General features: G+C 30.5%; 3 protein-coding genes and 1 pseudogene across 3 annotated transcripts; 2 read left to right on the top strand and 2 right to left on the bottom strand.

The window, feature by feature from the left end:
- Positions 1 to 10,601: 10,601 nt before the first annotated feature.
- On the bottom strand, positions 10,602 to 12,253 carry LOC125856185 (receptor kinase-like protein Xa21). Its single transcript, XM_049535734.1, has 2 exons — positions 11,092 to 12,253; positions 10,602 to 10,948 (listed from the first exon to the last, which is right to left on the bottom strand). Exons 1-2 carry the CDS (start codon positions 12,251 to 12,253, stop codon positions 10,602 to 10,604), a joined length of 1,509 nt encoding a protein of 502 aa, XP_049391691.1.
- Positions 12,254 to 12,330: 77 nt separating this feature from the next.
- LOC125856186 (LRR receptor-like serine/threonine-protein kinase FLS2) lies at positions 12,331 to 14,140 on the bottom strand. The gene is made up of 2 exons (XM_049535735.1): positions 12,407 to 14,140; positions 12,331 to 12,339 (listed from the first exon to the last, which is right to left on the bottom strand). Exons 1-2 carry the CDS (start codon positions 14,138 to 14,140, stop codon positions 12,331 to 12,333), a joined length of 1,743 nt encoding a protein of 580 aa, XP_049391692.1.
- A 3,204-nt stretch (positions 14,141 to 17,344) lies between these two features.
- On the top strand, positions 17,345 to 18,624 carry LOC125856187 (toMV susceptible protein tm-2-like). The gene is made up of 2 exons (XM_049535736.1): positions 17,345 to 17,757; positions 17,961 to 18,624. Exons 1-2 carry the CDS (start codon positions 17,345 to 17,347, stop codon positions 18,622 to 18,624), a joined length of 1,077 nt encoding a protein of 358 aa, XP_049391693.1.
- A 1,613-nt stretch (positions 18,625 to 20,237) lies between these two features.
- The window catches only part of LOC125854666 (putative late blight resistance protein homolog R1A-10), a 2,179-nt pseudogene continuing 704 nt past the window's right edge, over positions 20,238 to 21,712 (top strand).

Consider the following 21,712-nt stretch of genomic DNA (forward strand, 5'->3'; position numbering starts at 1 on the left):
AAAATAATAATAATAAATAATAATAAATAATAATAAATAAAATAGAATAAAATATTTTCAAGTCATTTTAAATAGTTTATCACTTATTTATAATTGTTAAATAATATATGTGTTACGTATGTAATTGGTACCTTTTTTTAAAAAATATTCGAAAATGGTCTCAAAAAGATTTTAGTTTTACTTAAATCAATTTTGTCTAAATTAGTAGTTTATATTTGGATTTGTCAATTTCATTTTCCTCGAATCTCCTGAATCAATCCAAGTAAAATGAGGGACAATTGTTGACACCCAATTTTGGACCTCAACAATACAAATTAATCATTGAGCTTCTTAAATTTCAAACGATTTTAAATAATTAGTTTTAAGAAATAAAAAATAATAATAAAAATAATAATAATAAATAATAATAAATAATAATAAATAAAATAGAATAAAATATTTTCAAGTCATTTTAAATAGTTTATCACTTATTTATAATTGTTAAATAATATATGTGTTACGTATGTAATTGGTACCTTTTTTTAAAAAATATTCGAAAATGGTCTCAAAAAGATTTTAGTTTTACTTAAATCAATTTTGTCTAAATTAGTAGTTTATATTTGGATTTGTCAATTTCATTTTCCTCGAATCTCCTGAATCAATCCAAGTAAAATGAGGGACAATTGTTGACACCCAATTTTGGACCTCAACAATACAAATTAATCATTGAGCTTCTTAAATTTCAAACGATTTTAAATAATTAGTTTTAAGAAATAAAAAATAATAATAAAAATAATAATAATAAATAATAATAAATAATAATAAATAAAATAGAATAAAATATTTTCAAGTCATTTTAAATAGTTTATCACTTATTTATAATTGTTAAATAATATATGTGTTACGTATGTAATTGGTACCTTTTTTTAAAAAATATTCGAAAATGGTCTCAAAAAGATTTTAGTTTTACTTAAATCAATTTTGTCTAAATTAGTAGTTTATATTTTGAGTCATTAGTCCAATCATTTTGTTTCGTTAAAATTAAGTAGCTCGTTAATTAGTTATATTTATTCATTTCATTTAGGCTCTAGCCGAATTAACTAATTACCTCAATGTGGTCGAAATTGCAATTAATGTGGCTATGTGCTTAAGTCAAAAATTGACCAACATCTTGGCCCATTTTTCCAATTTCCGCTCACCCTTCCAACAACCCAACACGTCAAACACATTTCCAGATTACACAGCCCACTCCAATAATTTCCCAAGCCGACCCCAATCCATTTTCCCTACCCAACCCATTTTTTTTTCTACACAAAAGAAATCCATTCTAGAAACCCACCAAACAATACAATATACGTACAACAACCCCAAATACATTAAACAGATTGCCATTGAACCGACCCCACAGTATCCTCTTCTTTATCGTGAAACCAAGTAACGGAAAAAAAATAAAATTTCAGCAAGTCGCGAAGCTCAGAATTGAACCCAGCGAAATCCACTAGCCCTCAAAGCGTGACCCGAGTCCAGCAAGTCTTCTACGTGCCTCATCTCCTTCAGGCAAGAGCAAATTCACGGAACCAACAACTCCTACAGCTTTCTCTGCAACAGCTGCCCACTTTGACATCTTCATCCGGATATCCTGGGATTTTGGGGAAAATCTCACACAAACGAACAACTTTCCCATTCCTTGGAGGAAAAAATTTCAAATTGGGGTCGAACTCGAATTCTAATTTTACCCTTTTTCCCCCAAAAAGTCTGAACCCCAATCCTCTTTCTATAAATACCCTCTTCTTGTTCTTGATTACGGGGGAGAACATATTAAGAGTTAGCTAAGTGTTGAGAGGAAGAAATATATCTAAACGAAAAATATTTAAAGTTGTTCGGATCAGTCTTGGCTCTCGCTCGTTTTTGTCTTGTTCGTTCGAGTTTCTTCGAGTCGCGTTTCGATGGAAGAACCGCTGCCCATCTTAGCTCGTAGTCTTGGTTCACTGCTCCGAAACAAGTAAGCCCTTCCCCTTTCAGTTTTCTCTTTACAAATTTTCAAGCTTCATCTGTATATGTTTGAAGATTTTCTCTGCAATTTATTGTCTTAAGATTGGTTCTATTAGTCCTTTCTTTTTTTCTTTTTTTTCTTTCTTAGATTCAAAATCTTAAATTTTAAAATAAGGATGCAGTTGTTGGATGTTTTATTTTTCCAACAGTAGATTATTATCTTACTGAGTTGATTTCCACATAATTTCTCACATCTTAAAGGTATTTTGATTGAGGTTTTGTTAATATATATGTTTTCCTAAAATATATGATCTAAATATGTCCCGTTATGATATCGTCTCTGTCTTGAGTGGTTATCTTGAATGAATTTTATTAGTCCTTTATCAGTTATGGAGACTAAATGTTTGTTGTTATTATGAAATATATTGAACAATAGTATTATATTTGTTGGTTCTAGCACCTCAATGACGATGCCCCTGGTTGTTGATTTGTTTAGAGAGATGTAACTTACTCATGTTGCAGTGACAAGTTAAGCTTTGCTAAATCCTTTTTTACATCTACACATTGCTAAGGTTGCTTAATTGTCATCTTCTCGATAGTTTGGTTTCAATTGTCATGTTGATATGTTACATAGTCCCTGCCATAGTTTTTTTTTTTTTTTTGGAGATCCATAGCTACGCATTGCTCTACGCCATGATTTTTGCTTCTTGTTTAAGTTTTCCTAGATTCGTAGCATGTCTCAATCTCTATAGTTTTGTCAAAGAATGTCTCTATCTTCATTTAACTTTTCGAAATGATAGTTACGATAAAAGTTTGAAAGTGCTTAATTGTGCCTTGCTGCTAGAATAGATATGTAAGTGCTGAAAAAATTGTGAATCATGTTTTGTTTAAATGATAAATATTTCACTTTCATGAGAGCATGACCTGCACTTTTTTTTTTTTCAAATTTCTCAAAGCTTAGTAGCTTTACTATTAGTTAGCATTTTTATTTGGAGTATAAGTTCATGATCTTTATACTTGAGTCACCTCAAGCTTAGGTAATTTCTTGAAACCTATGTCTTGCATTGTTTTTTTTGAAATTCTCAAGTGTTGGTACATTTCTTCATACTTAAAATTTGCGAGAGTTGTTTAAACTAGTTATAATGAATTCGTATGTAATTATGAAATGATTAACATCCCTCTGTTTCAACTCTCAATATGGCTAATCATGATTTGTTTTGTTAGTTTATCAAGTTAAGGTTATTAAGAAAATATATAGGTATCATGTTTAAGGCATTAATTTCATTTTAGATAATTACGTATTCTTTTTAATGTTGTATGGTAATCTGTGGGAGACTTCAACAAATCATTTAGTGATTATTTTCATTTAAAATCGTGATTGTATCTTTGAATAATTTCTTGCTAATCCTTATCATCTTGTTTTATGCATGACTCCCCTCATGAGTCCATCGAGACTCCTTCTTTGCATTTCATTTGGATCGAAATCCAACACTCCTCTTTTTATTGAGTTGGCTGTCATCATGTTTGAGTTTTGAAAGCAGATGGACAGGGGTACAAGGCTGTAGTCGAAATACAAGCCTCTAAAAGTCCTAAGATGGACAGTATACATTCAATATACACTGTATACATTCAGTATACATCAATATACAGGTCAAAATTATGGGAATACAGGGCTGAAGCGAAATACAGGTGTTCGAAAGTAAGAGATACATGAAAAGAGCCTATACACATGTTGATATACACTGATATACATCAGGTGTATACAAAAAACGGGTTTAGTATTTCAGCAAAATTGGCCCATAAAGGGGGCCCAAATTCATTTCTCCTTTACCTTTAATTTATTTAATTGTCTTTATTTATTGTTTGTTTTTTTTTTATCATTAATTCTAACTTTAGAATTGTTAATTAACTTAATCGAATTCCCCAAAAGACAAACTATTTCTCTGTGTTGTTTTATTTCTAACAAATCTCATTTTATCAACTCTTGCATTATTATTTATAATCTTTAGTCAAAACTTTTTTTATTTAGTTTAAAATAGTTTTTTTCATAAACCAAAATACGACTCAAATAGAAACCAATTAATTTAGTTTCGTTAAATTCTAATTACTTGTCTCTAATTCAAATGTTTCAATTAAGGTCCCATTTTCTTAAAAAATAAAAATTGCTATTTGTTTAACTATTTTCTCAAAGTTAATCTAATAATGTTAATTATTATTATAAAATACTTACTTAGTCATTTTCTCAAGAAGGTTAGCCAAAACTTTTATTCTTCAATTAATTTAAAATGATTTTCATACTTTAATGTATTAAATTGGTTTAAGTTATTTTAAAATGAATTAAATAAATTCTAATTAATCTAGTTTTATCAATAGGCTAATCACTTATATTTCAAGTCAAATATTTCATTTTGGATCCCTTTTCTTTAAAATTTAAAATAAAATAAAATGTGTCATTTATTTGACTTTTTTTTTTTTAAAGTTAACCAAATATTGTAAGTTATTTTTGTTATGTTAAATCACCTTTTCTAAAAATTGGTCAAAAATATATTTTAGTCAAATCGCAGGTCAACCGCATGTTAGCGGACACTTCGAATGCTTAAACCCTTCTTGAAGTGTAAATTGAACCCCGAACCTTCTTTGGTAGTTTCAAATGATTTTTTTTTTGTTTAAATCTTTGAAATTATAAGTTTTCTTAATTTCTTTAAAAAATTAAGTGGCGACTATTTCTAAGTATTTCTCAAATTGTTTTATACTTAGAACATTTCAAAAAAGTAATTTTTTTAAAGATAGGATAATTACGGCACAACACTGATCCCCATGTTTGACTAAATTCCTCATTTATTTCTTTGTATGCTGCAATTGTTTACATTTTTTTAAGAATCAATTTTTCTTGCAATCAATTGGAAGAGTTGGATTATTAATAACTTCTTTCACCTGCAGTGGTTATATCAATGTCTTCATTTTATTGTTCTCTTCTTTAATTCAATTTCTTGTATATTTAAAATAATGTTTTTGTTTTGTACAATTATTGTAACTATAAATTAAGATTTTTTGACATTTCCTTTTATCGAATTTGTAAGTAAATTATACTGTAATTATTAGCAAAATTAAGATGATTTGTTTGTGAGTCGTTATGAGTTATAAACTTTTTTGTTACTGGTCATAATTGCCAAATAACAATTAACTTTAGTAAACTTGTTTAAGTTTGTTTATAGCTTATATATGCAAAATATTTTTAAATTTGTACGACACATATATAATTTAATTGACTTATAAAAACAGAAATATGTATAACCTCACCTTTTAAATAAACAATAGAGAAAAGTAGTTGATATATGACATATGTTCATTTTTCTCTGTTACTTTGTATAATTTTTTCATCTATTTCTTACGATAATGAATATATATGTCAATGCAAAATAAGATTATTATTGTGTTAATGAGCGTCATCATGTATATTGATAATATTCCAATCATGGTCACATATATTCGAATTTATTTAAACTATGACATTTATTTTTATCAAATTTGTAAGTAAAATTATATTGTAATTATTAGCAAAATTAAAATGATTTTTTTTGTGAGTAGCTAGGAGTTATAAACTTTTTTGTTATTAGTCTTCATTGCCAAATAACAATTAATTTTAGTAAATAGAGGTTGTTCGTTTTTGTTAAACTTTATTTACAACTTATGTATGCAAACTATTTTTAATTATTTGTACCAAAAGAAATTAAGAAGACAATGAAATTATTTTAGTAATTAGAGCCAAAGGTAGAAATTCAAATAAGGCATTGAGGCAAAAACCAAAATTACAAAAATGTATTTGAGGCTTTTCATGGGACAAGAACTTTTTCTTCATTGAACTATCTAAATAGGATCAACATTAATTATTTTCATAACTCAAATATAGAGCTTAAAAATATTCATATGAATTTATAAACTTATATACTCAATGATATAGGATACACGCGCTTTAGACTAGTTATACTATTATACTAAAAGTGGGAAGCCACAAAGTTAAAAGTTAAAATACCATTTTGCCCCTACATCAAATTAAAATATAATAAAATATATACTTAATTAAATAAAAAATAAGAATAATTTATTATAAAGTAAATTCCTTCTATTAAATATAATAATTTGTATGTTTTAATGTTAGCCTACTATTTAATTGAAAGAAATTTTTAATCTTCTTATACATGTAGTCTTTTTATCTTCTTTATAAATTTTATCTTACTATTCTATTTAGTAATGGTAGCCTTTTCACTTTTCAGGTTATCTCCTTTTATTAATTATATTATATTATATTATATTATTTGCCTGCGCTTCACGTGGCCACAAATAATAATTAAATTGAACTTGCAAATAATCCTTTACTAATATCCAATCATTAATAATAATAATAATAAAAAAAAAGGTAAAAACTATTAGCAATATTCTAACATGAATTTGATTATTTGTCATTATCACATAACTTAAGAATCTCTAATGAATGAATTATTCATGAAATAATAAATCATTGGTTCTTTAATCAACGTTAAAAGGGAAATAAAGAAGAAAATAAGAATATATATACAAAGGCATTTCGTAAGAAAAAGAACACATTTAAGTTGTATAGATTATACAATTGTGATATATGTCTCAGGAAAAAAATTCAAAAATTTGTTAATAGATTCAAAAAAGAAATTATGCTTGAACATGAAAACAATTATAACTTTTGAACTTGCATCATGAATTTCTTCAATTGATAAGTGACAAACTTCATATCTATTTAAAAATAGATAATATGTAAGCTTATATATAGTACTTTTAAGTTATAGAATTTTATATAGAATATCAAAACATGAATTCTTGGAACTGAGTACAATAATTATTTTGTGCACAATGAATATATCTACTATATGTGTATATGTTCAATATAACCGGAGACAATAACTTTGTAGAAACATAAACAATAGAATTTAAACATGTACTCAAAAACAACAAATTAATATCATAAGCATAAATTAATGACTGTAAAAAAAAAAATACCAGCATAGGTAAAAATAGAATGAAATAGAAAGGAAAAAATCGAGTCCATTGAATGCACATTGTCCCCTTAAGAAAATTATTCCCCTCTAATATCTGAGGTTTAAAGAATTAGATCCGCTAAGGATGGAACAATTCCATTCACCAACGTATTGATACAAAAACAATGGTGTCAGTAAGTCATTCAATAGAAGCAAAATACACAAATATTTAATTGTGCAGAAAAAGAAGAAGTTCAGAATTTTCATTATTTTAAAATGAGAGGAAATCCCTCTGTTTATAGACAACAAAGGGTAGTGTGAACAAATGTTTATTGTGCCTTATAAGAAAGGTCACAACTCTTTGGAAAAGTCACAACACTTCGGAAAGGTCACAACCTTTCATAAACGTCACAACCTTTCGTAAAAGTCACAATTCTTCATAAAAGTCACAACTTTTCATAAAAGTCGCAACTTTTCATAAAAGTCACAATGTTTCGTAAAAGTCACAACTTTTCATGAAAGGGGAAAGGTAGTTTTGAAAATAAATAAATTAAAAGGGAATCCTTGTTTGCGATGGCGCCACGTAGGCGGGCCTAGGGTTCTCTTTATATATATATATATATATATATATATATATTATTATATTATATTATTATTATTATTATCATAAATTTTAAAAGCGAGGAGATATTAAGTCAAAACTTAAAAAATAAAAATAATCATAAAAAAGTATTACATTTATTCTGAAAGAAAATCAGCCAAGCTTCTTCCATTTCTCTTAGTTAATATAAATAACTTAAGATAGTAGTATTTGACCTCATGAAAACGTGTATCGTTTGGAATCCGAATCAAATTCACTTAAGTAATTAGTATGTCATGCCTCGGAAAATTCAAAGAGTTGTATTTGAAGTATGTAAAATAAATAGATACATGTACGTGTTTCATCTTCCAAATTAATTTATGTTCTTAATTAATATTTGTCTTTAATTTGTTGTAACTCTGGACCTTTCAACTTTGCAAGTGAATCTTCATATTCCAAAGCAATATTTTTTCCTATAAATATAAATCTTTCAATAGTAATTCCATAGAAAGATTTATATGTGATACAATTTTTGTGTGTGGAAGACTAGAGAAACTTTAATCAAGTGAAGAAAATTTCAAGACAAGAGGACTTGTGTCAAAATTATAAGGCATAATGTGATTATATGGATCAATAACACTTCAATTACTAGAATATCAGAGCTTGATGTATTTTTTTATTTATTTATTTGTAGATATTAGAACTATGATAAGACCCCTCCATTTATGTAGTTGAATGTCACTTCCGTTAACTTGTCTTCCAAGATTTTTAACTCTTTTGTTATGGTCAAAGGTTGAATGTTTATTACTATAGCTTTGTTTCAATTTGCATTATCAATAAAAAGATTTTTTTTAGATTTTTTCTATTTTCGTTGGTAGCCTTTATGCTAAGCTTGCTCCTGTGATATTTTTTTTCTTTGTATTTGTAATTTCATTTTAAGAATGTATATGATTGAAGGGTGTATTTTTCCTATAGAAAATAAAACAAATAGGATCATCATAATATTCTATAAGGCATGTAAAAACAGACAATTAACGCCTACAAGATATTCTAATTTCAAATTATTAATAATACATTTTTTTCACCTTTAATTTTAAATATTTGTAAAGAATTATTCTTATATGTGCTTGTGGATAAAATCTATATTTTTTAAGACAATTTTTATTAAAATTATCATGAGATTCAAATTCCAAAGTAAAAAAAATGCTACACCAAAATGCTTATGAAGTTAGAAGATCTTTTAACCTTCGACCAAATATTGCTCCTATTATATTTTAAATAAAAAAACGTAAAATATATTTTAACAAATTTTTAATTGTAAAAATATTAATATTGTCATTTTGGCTCTCAACTAAATTAAAATTTGATTTATTTAATTAATTATTAATATTTTAATTATATAATGACAAGATTTAAATACCAACGGTTGCACTTTAATTCTTTAGTTATTTCCTTCCTATTAAGTTTTCTTAATTATAAATTTGAATTACTCAATTGCATTCTACTTAATGAGAAGACGAATTTCATCTTCTACTAGTTAATGTTAAAATTTATCTTCTTGAAATGTGTAACTATTAATTTAATTTTAACATTTTTACTCTATTCTATGAGACAAGAGAGACATTTTAAGGAAGTTAATCATAAGGTAGTGTGTTTGTTTTTGCTACTTTATTTTGTCTTTTAAAATAAATATAAAATTTATATATCGAAATCATAATAAGGGGAGGACTAAATTCAAAAGAGTTTCTTCTTATGAGTTAACTATACAATATAAACATTTATTATTTTAGGGAGAAGACACAAGTACCCCCTAGACTATGACCAAAATCCCAGAGACACACCTTAACTAAACTAAGGTCCTATTACCCCCCTGAACTCATTTTATATATAATATTGTACACTTTTTGGCTTATGTGGCACACCCCGTGATTCATGCATTTGAGGTGCGTGGGATATATTTGGATGTCACGTAAGCCAAAAAGGTGTATAAAATTACAAAAAAAATGAGTTCAGGGGGTAATAGGACCTTAGTTTAGTTAAGGTGTGTCTCTGGGATTTGAGTCATTGTCTAGGGAGGTACTTCTACCTTTTCCCATTATTTTACTTTTCATATTTTTGTTGTAACTCAAATACAATTTTAAAAGAAATTATGTGATTTTACTTCAAATTTGTTTTTTACCATTATATCTTTGTCTTTTTTGCTAAACATATTTTAGCTTGAAACTCAACCATAATAACCGATGGGCGATGAGCCTATACTCAGACTAAGCTTAGTAAAGTTATAATAGAGATGTTTATTGCTCGCTTATATAAATGTGACACTGTTTATAAAAAATCATGCGGATAAAAATAGAAAGGAATTTAAGACATTTCTAGCGATCAAAGTGTTATTCAACCTATAAATGAATGATCATATATCTGTAGCATATATACATGGATTGGAAAAAAAACATCTAAAACATATTTTCAACCTATAACTATGATATCAGGGTGCTATTTCAATGAGATTGTTTGATTATTTTTTTCTCAATTAACTCATGAATATAGCAGAAGCCTCACACTTACCTGAATATAGCAGCTACAAAATGAATGTCGTCGCGACTTTTGCATAAATCTTGAAGGTAAACTAGCATCATTAAATCAAGTCCTGAAGTCGTCAAGTACAAGAGACTTCCAATCAAACTTCTATAATACGAAGCATCACATTATCCGACTCCATCCTCCTTCAAAACAAATAGTGTAGGAATTGTTTTGCAATTTGCATTCTGAAATTAATTGTAAGAAAGTGAAACAGGTTCACATTTTCCAGCTCCATCACATTCTGGTTTATTCAAGCATTCAAAACATAGATACAAATTAAGAAAGTGAACGAATGACTAAAGAAACCAGTACTCAAATCTCAAATCACAAAATGTCTCAAGTACAAACAGTACATGTCTCCAGGTAGTACGAACGACTAAAGAAACCAGGAAAACAAAAAGCAACATGTTAACTTGCAGCTCAGAAAGAACACCACCGGAAGAGATCGATGCTGATCACTTCTATGTTTCCATAAATGTGTTGTTGATTTTGTTAAGCCTCTTCACTACTTCTTTCATGGTTATTCTTGATTCTGCCATTTCCTTTGTGCAGTCTAAACCCAATTCTATCATGGAGGCTATGCATATTTCACTTTTACAAGTGATTTGTTCTTCCTCAGAAAAAAGATTGGCATCCACAACGTCCATCATACTCCCTGAAAATGATTGTGTTATCCATTTCCTCAAGTCAAGATTTTCATTGCATATCTCTTCATCTGTTGGCCTTCTTTTCGTCAAAACCTCCATCAACATGATGCCGTAGCTATAAACATCACCACTAGTGGACACTATTCCCTCCGAGCCATATTCTTAGAAAAGGCATGAAGAAAAGTTACTCAATTGAAATACAACAATAATTCTGCATAAATGAAGACTTGCTTTTTTTGACTTGTAGAATTTGGAGAGGCGTAATTATGATAAGAGAAAATCAAAGAGAGTAGATTTTTCATACCTGGTGCAATGTATCCAAGAGTGCCCAATGTCTCAGTATAAGCCATGGACTTGCTTATGGCTAAAATTTTAGGGATTCCAAAATCACCAACATGTCCCACCATATCTTCATCCAAAAGAACGTTGGCTGGCTTTAGATCGCAATGAACTATTGGAGTGACATGACCATGATGTAGATATTCAATTGCCATAGCTGCATCAAGCATTACCGTGACCCTTTGATGAAGGTTCAAGTGGCGATCTTCTTTGTACAGCCAATTCTCAAGACTTCCATTGGGCATAAATTGCAGAACAAAGGCTCTTATATAGTCACTTGAACATGTTGTAATCACTGGAACAAGATTTCTGTGTCTAACATTTCTCATCACTTCACATTCGGTATCAAACCTCTTGCATACTTGCTCATTTTCCAAATCCAGAACCTTTATGGCCACTACAGTTCCACTAGATAAAATGCCTTTGTACACAGAGCCAGAGCTTCCCTCACCAATTAAATTTGATTCATCATCAAAATTATTTGTTGCTCGCTGAATCTCGTGATAAGAAACTAATTGATGAGTTTTGATCTCCGGTACCTGTTCAACATCTTTGGACTTTCCTTTCTTGTGTCGTTTCATTATCCAAATTGAAAACAACAAGAATATCAGAAAGGATGATATAACCACTGGAGTTACAATTTTTAGCAGAACCTCCTTAAGCCTTGATTGTTTTCCAGGATTAGTGCTAGCACAAGCAGGAATGTCCAATATGTGCACTCCACATAGACCTTTGTTCCCGAGAAATGATTGCAGAGTGGAATTTGAAAACACACCGCCAGTGGGTAATTCACCTTCGAACCCATTAAATGAAACATTAATGCTTTTAAGGGATAAGAGTTTTTCCAAAGACTTAGGAATAGTACCGGACAATGCATTTAAAGACAAATCCAAGTATTCTAAGCTTATCAAGTTCGCAAAGGATAATGGAATTTGTCCAAAAAATGAATTGTTTGATAGGTCAAGAGACTGCAGGTTTTGGAGTTCCCCCAATCTGGTTGGTATCATGCCTGAAAAGTGGTTATTGTAAAGATATAGTTCTACAATGGCCTTAAGTCCTCCAACATCTGATGGAACTTCTCCCTCTATACAATTTTGTGACACGTCTAGTAAGAGAAGACCACTCATTTTCCAAAGGCTCAATGGAAATTTTGATGAAAATTTATTAGAACCCAAGTAAAGGTTTTGAAGCATGCTAAGATTTCCTAAACATTCTGGAATTAATCCAGAGAGCTCATTACCTTCTAGAGATAATATGTCTAAATTAGATAAATGGCATACCGCCTCAGGAATATGTCCTTGCAATTTATTGTTCAATAGATAGAGCCCTTGGAGTTGTTTAAGCTTACCAACATCAGAAGGAATACTCCCTATCAAGTTGTTTTCTTCAATGTCTATGGCGGTAAGACCACTCATGTTGCCTATACTTGTGGGGATGAGGCCGTTGATGTGTGCATCTCCTATATAAAAGCTTTCAATAGTAGATGAAAGATTCCCAATAGAATTGGGCAGAATGCCATTCAACGAATTGGAACCCACTTGCAGATATCGCATCATCTTACAGTCCGCCAAAGAAATGAAGAATCGCAACTCATGCACTCTTGGTTCATTGGTAAGTTGATTAGTATGTAGGAGCAGTATTTGCAGTTCACGAAGATTTCCCAAATTAGTAGGAATAGTTCCTGTCAGAAAGTTATTATTTAGCTCCAGTCTCTCAAGCTTGGAAGCATTCGTTATGAACAATGGAATTTCCCCTTCCAGCTGATTGACTCCCATGGAAAGTATTTTAAGGTTTGGAAGATAAAGACCTGTAGTGGTTGGAATTCTCCCCGAGAGGTTGTTTTGATGGAAAGAAATCACTTCCAAAGAAGATATGTTGAAAATAGCCTTTGGAATTTCACCCATAAGATTATAATTATGGGAAAAGATTAATTCCCTCAAATTTGATAGCTTCCCTAATTCCGGAGGAATTTCCCCCACTATGCGATTGTTTCGACAGTAAAGATTATGCAGAGTGGAAATATTTCCCAATGAAGAGGGAATAGTCCCTTTTATTGGATTATCACCAATAAAAAGCATCTCGAGTTTGGATAAACAATCAATATTTCTGGGTATGTCTCCAGTTATATTGTTGAAAGATATGGACAAAACTTTGAGCTCTGTGAGTTGGCATATGTTGGAAGGAATGCAACCAGAAATTTGATTGAGAGATATACTTAAAACGTTCATATTTGAGACAATGTTCCCTTCACCAAGCAAGAGAGGACCGGAAAGCCTATTGATTCTAAGAGATAAGACAAGAAGTGACGAAATATTAAACAATGTTGTGGGAATGAAACCTATTAATTGATTGTCGTACAAATACAACTCTGTAAGTTGGCTCAGATTACCGATCTCTTCTGGAATGTTGCCGCTGACTCTATTACCAGACAAATCGAAGTTCATCAATTTTGTCGCATTTCCAACATAAGGAGGGATTATACCCGTGAGACTATTGTTCCTGAGATTTAAGACTTTGAGTTTGGGTACATACCATGGCCCTCTCCACATTTCATCGCTGAGTTCATTGAAAGCCAATGAAATTACTTGAACTCTCCGGTTTTGAAATAGACTTGTTGGTATACATCCGTTGAGCTGATTGTTTTGAATATCAATAACTCGCAAGCGAGGCAAGTGGCCAAGTTCATAAGGGATGCCACCGCGGAAGCTGTTGTTCCGGAGATTGAGAACACTGAGGAAGGACAAATTGGCCAAAAACGGGGAAATTGTGCCTTGAAGTTGCAAATTAGGAAGAGCCAAGGCCACAACCCTTTGCCTTTTTGGAGTACAAGTGACACCAAACCAAGAGCAAAAAGAAGTATTTTTAGTCCAATTATTGGCCAAAAAATGAGTGGGACTTGTAATAAGATTTTGGAAAGCTAATAGAGTTTGTTGGTCAGTCTCATTAGAGGAAGCAAGTGATGTAGAAAATTGGATTAGAAAGAGAAGAATCAATAAGAAAATGTGCTTCTCCATATGATATTGAATGTTTCAAGGGAATTAACTTGTGTTTGTGGTATTTCCAATGATCAAAGTTAGTCCACTATATATAGTACCAAAACAAATAAAATGCTGAAAAGTATAGACTAATCTCCAAAATGTGAAAACAGATTAAAAAGGAGGAAAATAAGTAGCAAAAAGAAAAAAAAGACACTAATTGGGTTGTGTTTCACAAAACGAAATAAAAGTCATAATAGAAAGAATAATTGTTAAGAGCAAAGTCAATAGGAGTCAATCTTTCAAATTAACCTTATAAGACTGTGTTACACAACACACATTCACTAATTAGCACAAAATGGAAGAAATTTTAATGCTTTCTTTTGAAGAAAATCAAACGTGACACACACAACTACACACGTTGTCACGCGTGATTTCACTTTTTTTTTTAAAAAACAATAACTTTTAAGATTTTTTTTTCCGCTTTTACTGAGTTTGTTAAAAAATATACTACAACAAATGTGATACATAGCTACGAAATTACCAGCTACGACAAAAATTTCGTCATTGATTGCTCACTTTTTGTGATGAAAGTTACATTTTGTGCTTAAATACATGAGGCATATACTTTTAGCGATGAAACATGAAATTTTGTAGCAAAATTTTGTCCACTAAAGTTTCCCACCAAAAAATGAATTGACGCCATTTATTGAATGTTATTAGCTACGGATTCAAAGTTATTAGTGACACATTATTTTATCACTAAATGATAATACTCAATTTGTGACAAATTATTTCGTTCTAAATTTAATTAAATTTTGGACACGAAAATTTTTTGTCACAAAAAATATGTTGATACAATCGTGACAAATTAGAATTTGTAGTTAATCATTATAAATTTTAACCACAAAAATTTATATTTAGTCATGACCTTTTTTTTTGTCATTAATAGATTGAATTATTAGTGACAATATATTACTGTCTCTATTTAACCTAAATTTAGCACACAAAAATTTTGTCACAAAAAATATAATTTTCAAGTTATATTTTGATTATTCTTTTTCCAGAAAAATCATTTGATTAGACAAACATTCCCACCATATTTATTATTTCTCCTTATAGTTTAAAATAAGGAAAAATTAGCAAACTAGTGAAACTTCCTAACATAATTATTAAAAATATCTACACTTTAAAATAATTATTGAAAATGTCAATATGTCAATATTTTAGCAAATAAAATGTATCCTAATATAATTAATTTTCTTTCCTTTTATATCTCAAATCTAGCCCACATTGGACTAATTTTACTCCCCCTACACGTGAAAAAGAAAAAAAAAATTCATTACCTACTTTCCCCTCTTTCTAGGTTTTTAACCCAAAATCCTCCTTTCTCTTTCTTGAGTTTTTTTACCATGGTTCTCTCCTTTCATTTTCCTTGTCTAAGAAGATCACCTTTTCTATTTTCGTCCAATTTGTTCAAGAAATCTCACAATTTCTTCAAAATATTTTCACCCACTGATAAAGGTAAATACATTTTCACCAAGTATCTTTTGAGATTTCCCTCTATTATGTAAAGACACTATTAATAAATATATATATATATATATATATATATATATATATATATTTATATATATTTGGGTGCTAAAGATTTCAAATAACTTGTTGAAGACCAAGTTGAGGAAGAACAATTTCCTATTAGTTTGTTTTGTATTTATAATTTTTTTAAAAATTTTGTATCCTTTCTCAATTAATATCAAATCAGTATGTATGCTATTAATATTTGTATTCATTCAAAATCTCATGTTGCATAGTTTATGAATCTTGTATTTGTTCCTAATTTGAATTCACTGCAAAGGTATGTCAACTAGATATGTATTTTATTTATAGGAAGAACAACTTCCTATTAGTTTGTTTTGTTTTTTTATAAAAAAAATTCAGAATTTTGTATCATTTCTCAATTTTTATTTCAAACCGTATGTATGCTATTAATATTTGTATTTTTTTAAAAACCATGTTGCATAGTTTATGAATCTGGTATTTATTCCTAATTTGTATTCATTCTAAAGGTATTTCAACTAGTTATGTAATTTATTTAAGAATAATTGCAACAAATATTCACTTATTCCTTTTCAGTTTTATATTTCATTCTCACTTTTTCATCATACTATTTTTTGTATTTTATATATTATTATACAAAATACTACATAAAAACTAGAATGAATACAAATACAAATAAAATACATATTGTAATGAAAACGACTTAAGAAAGGAAACAAGATTATGAAGAGAAAAAAAATACACAGTGAAAAAAATATATGAATACAAATATGTTTCTTAAATAACTACAGATTCATTTGACATACCTATTGGAATAAATATAAACTAATAAAAAATACAAGTTTCATTATACAAAATACAACATGAAAACTAGAATGGATACAAATATTATACATATTGGAATGTATACGATTTAAAAAAGGTTGCAAAATTCTAGAAAGAAAAAAAAACAAAAATGCATTGTGAGAAAGGCGCACACTTGAGTTTTCTTGGAAAATGTAACTGATGAGAAAATTAAGTGATATTTACTTTTTTTGAAATATTTTCTCCCTTGATTTTCTCCCTTTTGTTATTAAATAATTGTATTCTTTCAAATTAAACAAATTAAACAAATTAATATATATATATAAATCAGATATATAACAAACTAAAATATTGACACTTTTAATAAATATTGAAAATATTGCTAAGGGATCCTATTAAATGCTAAAATATTGACATTTTGAAAATTTTCCCTTAAAATAATTGTATACTATCTCACTAATTAATAATTTCATATTAGATTTCAAGTTAGATACACCTAGATACATGTTTTGCTACCAGATACACTAAAATAAGGAGAGACACAAGCGAGATAGTGTACGTATCCCATATACATGTGAATCACACTATATATACGTATCTGGGATATCGATACAGGGGAGAGGCAAGAAAGATAGGAGAGAGGCGAGCAAGAGAGTCAGATACATGTGATTCCACTTGGATACATGTATCTTGAATACTGGGTCAAAATTATACATGTATCTTGACGTGCCATATACATATATTTGAATCCAAATTCAGGTAAGTTTTGTAATAATGAAAAGTGAAGAGAAGGGAGGTGATTAGGTACTAAACTAGTATAGTAAACAAATGCCAAGGACCATCTTAACAATTTCAATGATTGCGGGACATATCTCTAAAATGGACAGGACATTAGAAAGTTGGAACAATGTTGTCCGAACCTTAAGCAAAGTCATTTCTAGTCATCCAGATAAATGCTTAGCAGTGCTCAGTTTGAGTTACCACCACTTGCCTAATCAACTCAAAGCTTGCTTTCTTTCTATGAGTAGTTTCCCAGAGGATTTTCAGGTTGAGACTCAAAGATTGATCTACTTATGGATTGCAGAAGGTTTCATAAGGAGTTCCGAAAATGGTAAAAGTTTGGAGGAAGTGGCAATGGATTATTTGGAGGACCTTAGTAGCAGGAACTTGATAATGGTCAGAAAAAGGAGATTGAATGGTGAGATAAAAACATGTGGAATACATGATATACTGCGTGAGTTCTGTTTGATAGAAGCTGAAATGACAAAGCATATGCATGTTGAGAGAATAATGTTTGTCGCTTCAGTTTTCAAACCAAATCTTATTCAGTTGAGGATTGTTATAAGTTATTGACCCCTGTTGCCAGATCTATCTACTTATTTTCTCTATTGAATCTACCTCTTGATCCCCGTATTAACATTTTCTGGAGAATTCCCAGCTACCATTGTGATCCTAATATAATACCTGAATTTTTCTCTTGTTTCAACCTTCTCAGGGTATTGGTAATTTTCAGTAAAGTTTTAATGTTCTCATCATTTCCACTTGTGATTACAAAGTTGTTTCATTTGAGATATCTCCAAGTTCCATTTCACCAGAATATTCCTGAATCAATCTCAGAGCTTCAGAATTTGCAAACTCTAATTTGTAGTGGTTATTCTCTCGAGTCTATAAGTTTACCTGTGAAGATATGGACGATGCAGAACTTAAGGTATATACGTCTATGGGCAGCCACTTCTTTACCCAGCCCTAGAAGAGAAAGTATTCTAAATAAGCATCTTGTGACAAGGATGCCAAATCTAGAGGAATTTTCTGGTCTTTCTTGCACCAGTTGTACAAATGAAGTATTTTCTGGCATTCCCGATCTAAGGAGATTGATCATTCAAGTACCTTTACTCTTTGACAAGTATTTACCCAATGAAGTCATGGATATATCCATTTTGAGAAAACTCAAAGCATTCAAGTGTTATTACTGGAAACATAGTTGGACAATGTGTATCTCCATCAAGAGTTCTGTTTTTCCAACATCACTTAAGAGGTTGACTTTAAGTAGGTGTTATCTTTTTCCTTGGGAAGACATATCATCAACTCTCATCATGTTGCCAAATCTTGAAGAGTTCAAACTTAAAGATTGTAAAGCTAGGGATGATATAGGGAGATAGAGTGATGAAGATAAGTTCAAAAGCTTGAAGTTGTTGTTATTGGACGTCCTAAATCTTAAGCGTTGGAAGCTAGTAGTGATAACTTCCCAAATCTAAAACGCCTTGTTCTGAAGAATTGCACTGACCTGCAAAAAATTTCAGGAGATTTCAGGGAAATTGGTACTTTGGAATAATTTGAGTTACATGATTGCAGCACTACCACAGAGGATTCTGCAAGAGAGATTGAACAAGAACAAGAGGACATGGGAAATAATATCCTTAAGGTCTACATCCATAATAATCGCAGTAAGTTTTAAATCTCTCTAAAAAGATCTTCGATTCTCTAATCTTTGTTAAAATCTTACTTCCTTGAAATTAAGATGATGACTTGTACTTTTTATCTTGCATATGCAGGGGAATGAAGCTTATTTTAAGGCACCATCTAATGTCATCTTCCAAATACAAAACCTTTTAGTTCATACTTCAAAAAGTAAAATCTTTCGTTGTTTCTATGTTCTGATCATTAATTTGGTTAAATTCATGTTTTAGGAATAAACATGTTTAATTCAATTTCACCTTCAGTCTGAGAGGTATGTTCTGTATCATATGACGGAGTGTTTCAGCAACGGAGAGTTAAGGTCTTGAGCAATCCTTAATTCTTAAACTAGCTCAATGTCCATTTCTTATCGTGTATCAGAGCCAAACCCTTCTCAAATCATTGTTTACCTGATGATTGGGGCCCCATCTTATATTATCCACACTCCAGATGCCCAATCCTAGGCGTGCAGAGGTGTTGAGTCCACGCCATTTGCTTTCCACTCAAACACTCTTAGCACTTTTATGTCCAAGTGCTATCCAAAATTCATTGGCATACTTATGAGAGCAACTCCAAACTCTCAATTGAAGAGGCACCACTTGCTATTTTTTCATATAGGTAAAGTTTTCTAGTGTCTTTGCCACATTCGAGACACTTGTTCATTGATTAATGTTGGTTTTGACCTGGACTTCGCACAGGCCACACACCACTAGTTGGACCCGATCTAGCATTTTTTTTTTGTAACATTCTCCATGAAATGGTTATTTATTCTGTTAGTCAATCTTGTTACTCTATGTTCCATGCTCCCATGTGACCTTCTTCTCGAGTATTTTCCTGAATTTGTTTATATTTGGAGTAATTACGCGTTAAATCCTACAGTCAAATCTAATTATCTAAGTAAATATTCCAAAAATTTCATAGAAACTCATAAACTGAGAAGGTTCCATAGTTGTTGCGTCAATTCCTTTTTTTCTAATTGAATTTGTTGATCTTCCTTTCTCAATGCAACTAACATTTGGTTGTCTCAAGTTAACTTGCAAAGATTATTCATTCTGCTAGTCAATTTTGTTACACTCTATGTGGAATAAAAACTCAGACACCCCATATTATAATTCTATCAACAAATAAACAACAGTTGGTGCCTTTTAAGTTAACTAAAAACTCTCCATCAGTATTATACCTACTCCTCTTAACACCTAACAAACATGATTAATTAAAGAAAGTTATGCAACAAGTTACTATAGAAACAAAAGATTATTTGATATCTTAAATTACATTGATGGATCTCTCTCTATTTCTTCAAAAATTCTTTGACTTGATGGAAGCTTATAGTTCTGTAGTTTCTCTTCTTCAAACTCTTGACGAACGAAATATTCCAGAACTCTTTCATTATCACACTGCCAGAACGCTCGATTCTCTTCATGCTACTGCTCAATATTTTCTACATGTCCTTGAAAATATTAGCAAGAGTAGTAGATTTGATCCTGAAAAGATCAGATCTTTGGAGGAAATGATAAGACTTGCTGCTAGTTATGTAGAAGATGTTGAGATGAAAATTTCTCAAATCATCACAACCTTAAGCTGGACATTTGGAATTTCACAACACCAGGATTTGCTACCAGTTGTTGAAAAAATGGATACAATAAAGAAACAAGTGATGGAGATTGTTTCTCATGATGCTGATCAAGTTCTTGAATTATCCGGGAATTCCTTGATTGACACTTCTTCTACAAGTTATCCAATGTTGGAAGATGATATTGTACATGAACTTGATGATGACTTGGAGATAATAATTAATAGGTTGAAAGGACGATCACGTGATCTAGAGATTGTCACAATATCAGGCATGGGTGGCATTGGCAAAACAACACTCGCTAGGAAAGCTTATGATCATCTCGCAATCAGGTATCATCACTTTGACATTCTTACTTGGGTTACAATATCTCAAGANGGTAAATATGCATAAATACAATAATAGTAGAAGCTAACTAAGGAAAGAAATAAAGAGGAAATCCTAAAGATATGCTATCTATCTATAGTTTTGTACAATATCAAGAAAGATATCTATATACATTCTGTAACACATTTCAAAGCAAGCAGTTCGTGTCAACGCAAAAGATTATGAAAAGATGGATGACTCTGAGTTAGCAGACCTAGTGTAGAAGAACTTAAAGAGTCGAAGATACCTTGTTGTTGTTCAACGATATTTGGAGTACAGATGTTTGGGATAGTATAAGAGGAATATTTCCTGATTGCAACAATAAAAGTCGAATTTTATTGACTACTAGGGAAACTGAGGTAGCGATATATGCAAATACTAGTAGCCCTCATAAAATGAACCTCTTGAGTTTAGCTAACGGTTGGAAGTTACTTTGTGATAAGGTTTTTGGACCAAAAAATGATTATCCTCCTGAATTGGAAGAAATTGGAAAGGAAATAGTAGGAAAATGCCAAGGACTACCCTTAACAATTTTAGTGATTGCGGGACATCTTTCTAAAATGACTAGGACATTAGAAGGTTGGAAGGATGTTGCCCAAAACCTAAGTGAAACCATTGCTAGTGATCCAGATAAATGCTTAGAAGTGCTCGGTTTGAGTTACCACCACTTGCCTAATCGCCTCAAACCTTGCTTTCTATCTATGAATAGTTTTCTAGAGGATTTTCAAGTTGAATCTTGTATATTGATCCAATTATGGATTGCAGAAGGTTTCATAAGGATGTCTGCTGGAAATTGTAAAAGATTGGAGGAAGTGGCGATAGATTATTTGGAGGACCTTATTAGCAGGAACTTG

Source organism: Solanum stenotomum, chromosome 2 (genome assembly GCF_019186545.1).
Source record: "Solanum stenotomum isolate F172 chromosome 2, ASM1918654v1, whole genome shotgun sequence".
Taxonomy (NCBI): Eukaryota; Viridiplantae; Streptophyta; class Magnoliopsida; order Solanales; family Solanaceae; genus Solanum; species Solanum stenotomum.

Excerpts from the sequence above, each read along its gene's own strand:
- LOC125856185 (XM_049535734.1), bottom strand. The coding sequence starts at position 12,253 with ATGAGTGGTCTTCTCTTACTAGACGTGTCACAAAATTGTATAGAGGGA. Across the intron at positions 10,949-11,091 it reads TCTTGGATACATTGCACCAG|AATATGGCTCGGAGGGAATA; the intron begins GTATGAAAAATC and ends GCCTTTTCTAAG.
- LOC125856186 (XM_049535735.1), bottom strand. The coding sequence starts at position 14,140 with ATGGAGAAGCACATTTTCTTATTGATTCTTCTCTTTCTAATCCAATTT.
- LOC125856187 (XM_049535736.1), top strand. The coding sequence starts at position 17,345 with ATGGACAGGACATTAGAAAGTTGGAACAATGTTGTCCGAACCTTAAGC. Across the intron at positions 17,758-17,960 it reads ATGCATGTTGAGAGAATAAT|GGTATTGGTAATTTTCAGTA; the intron begins GTTTGTCGCTTC and ends CAACCTTCTCAG.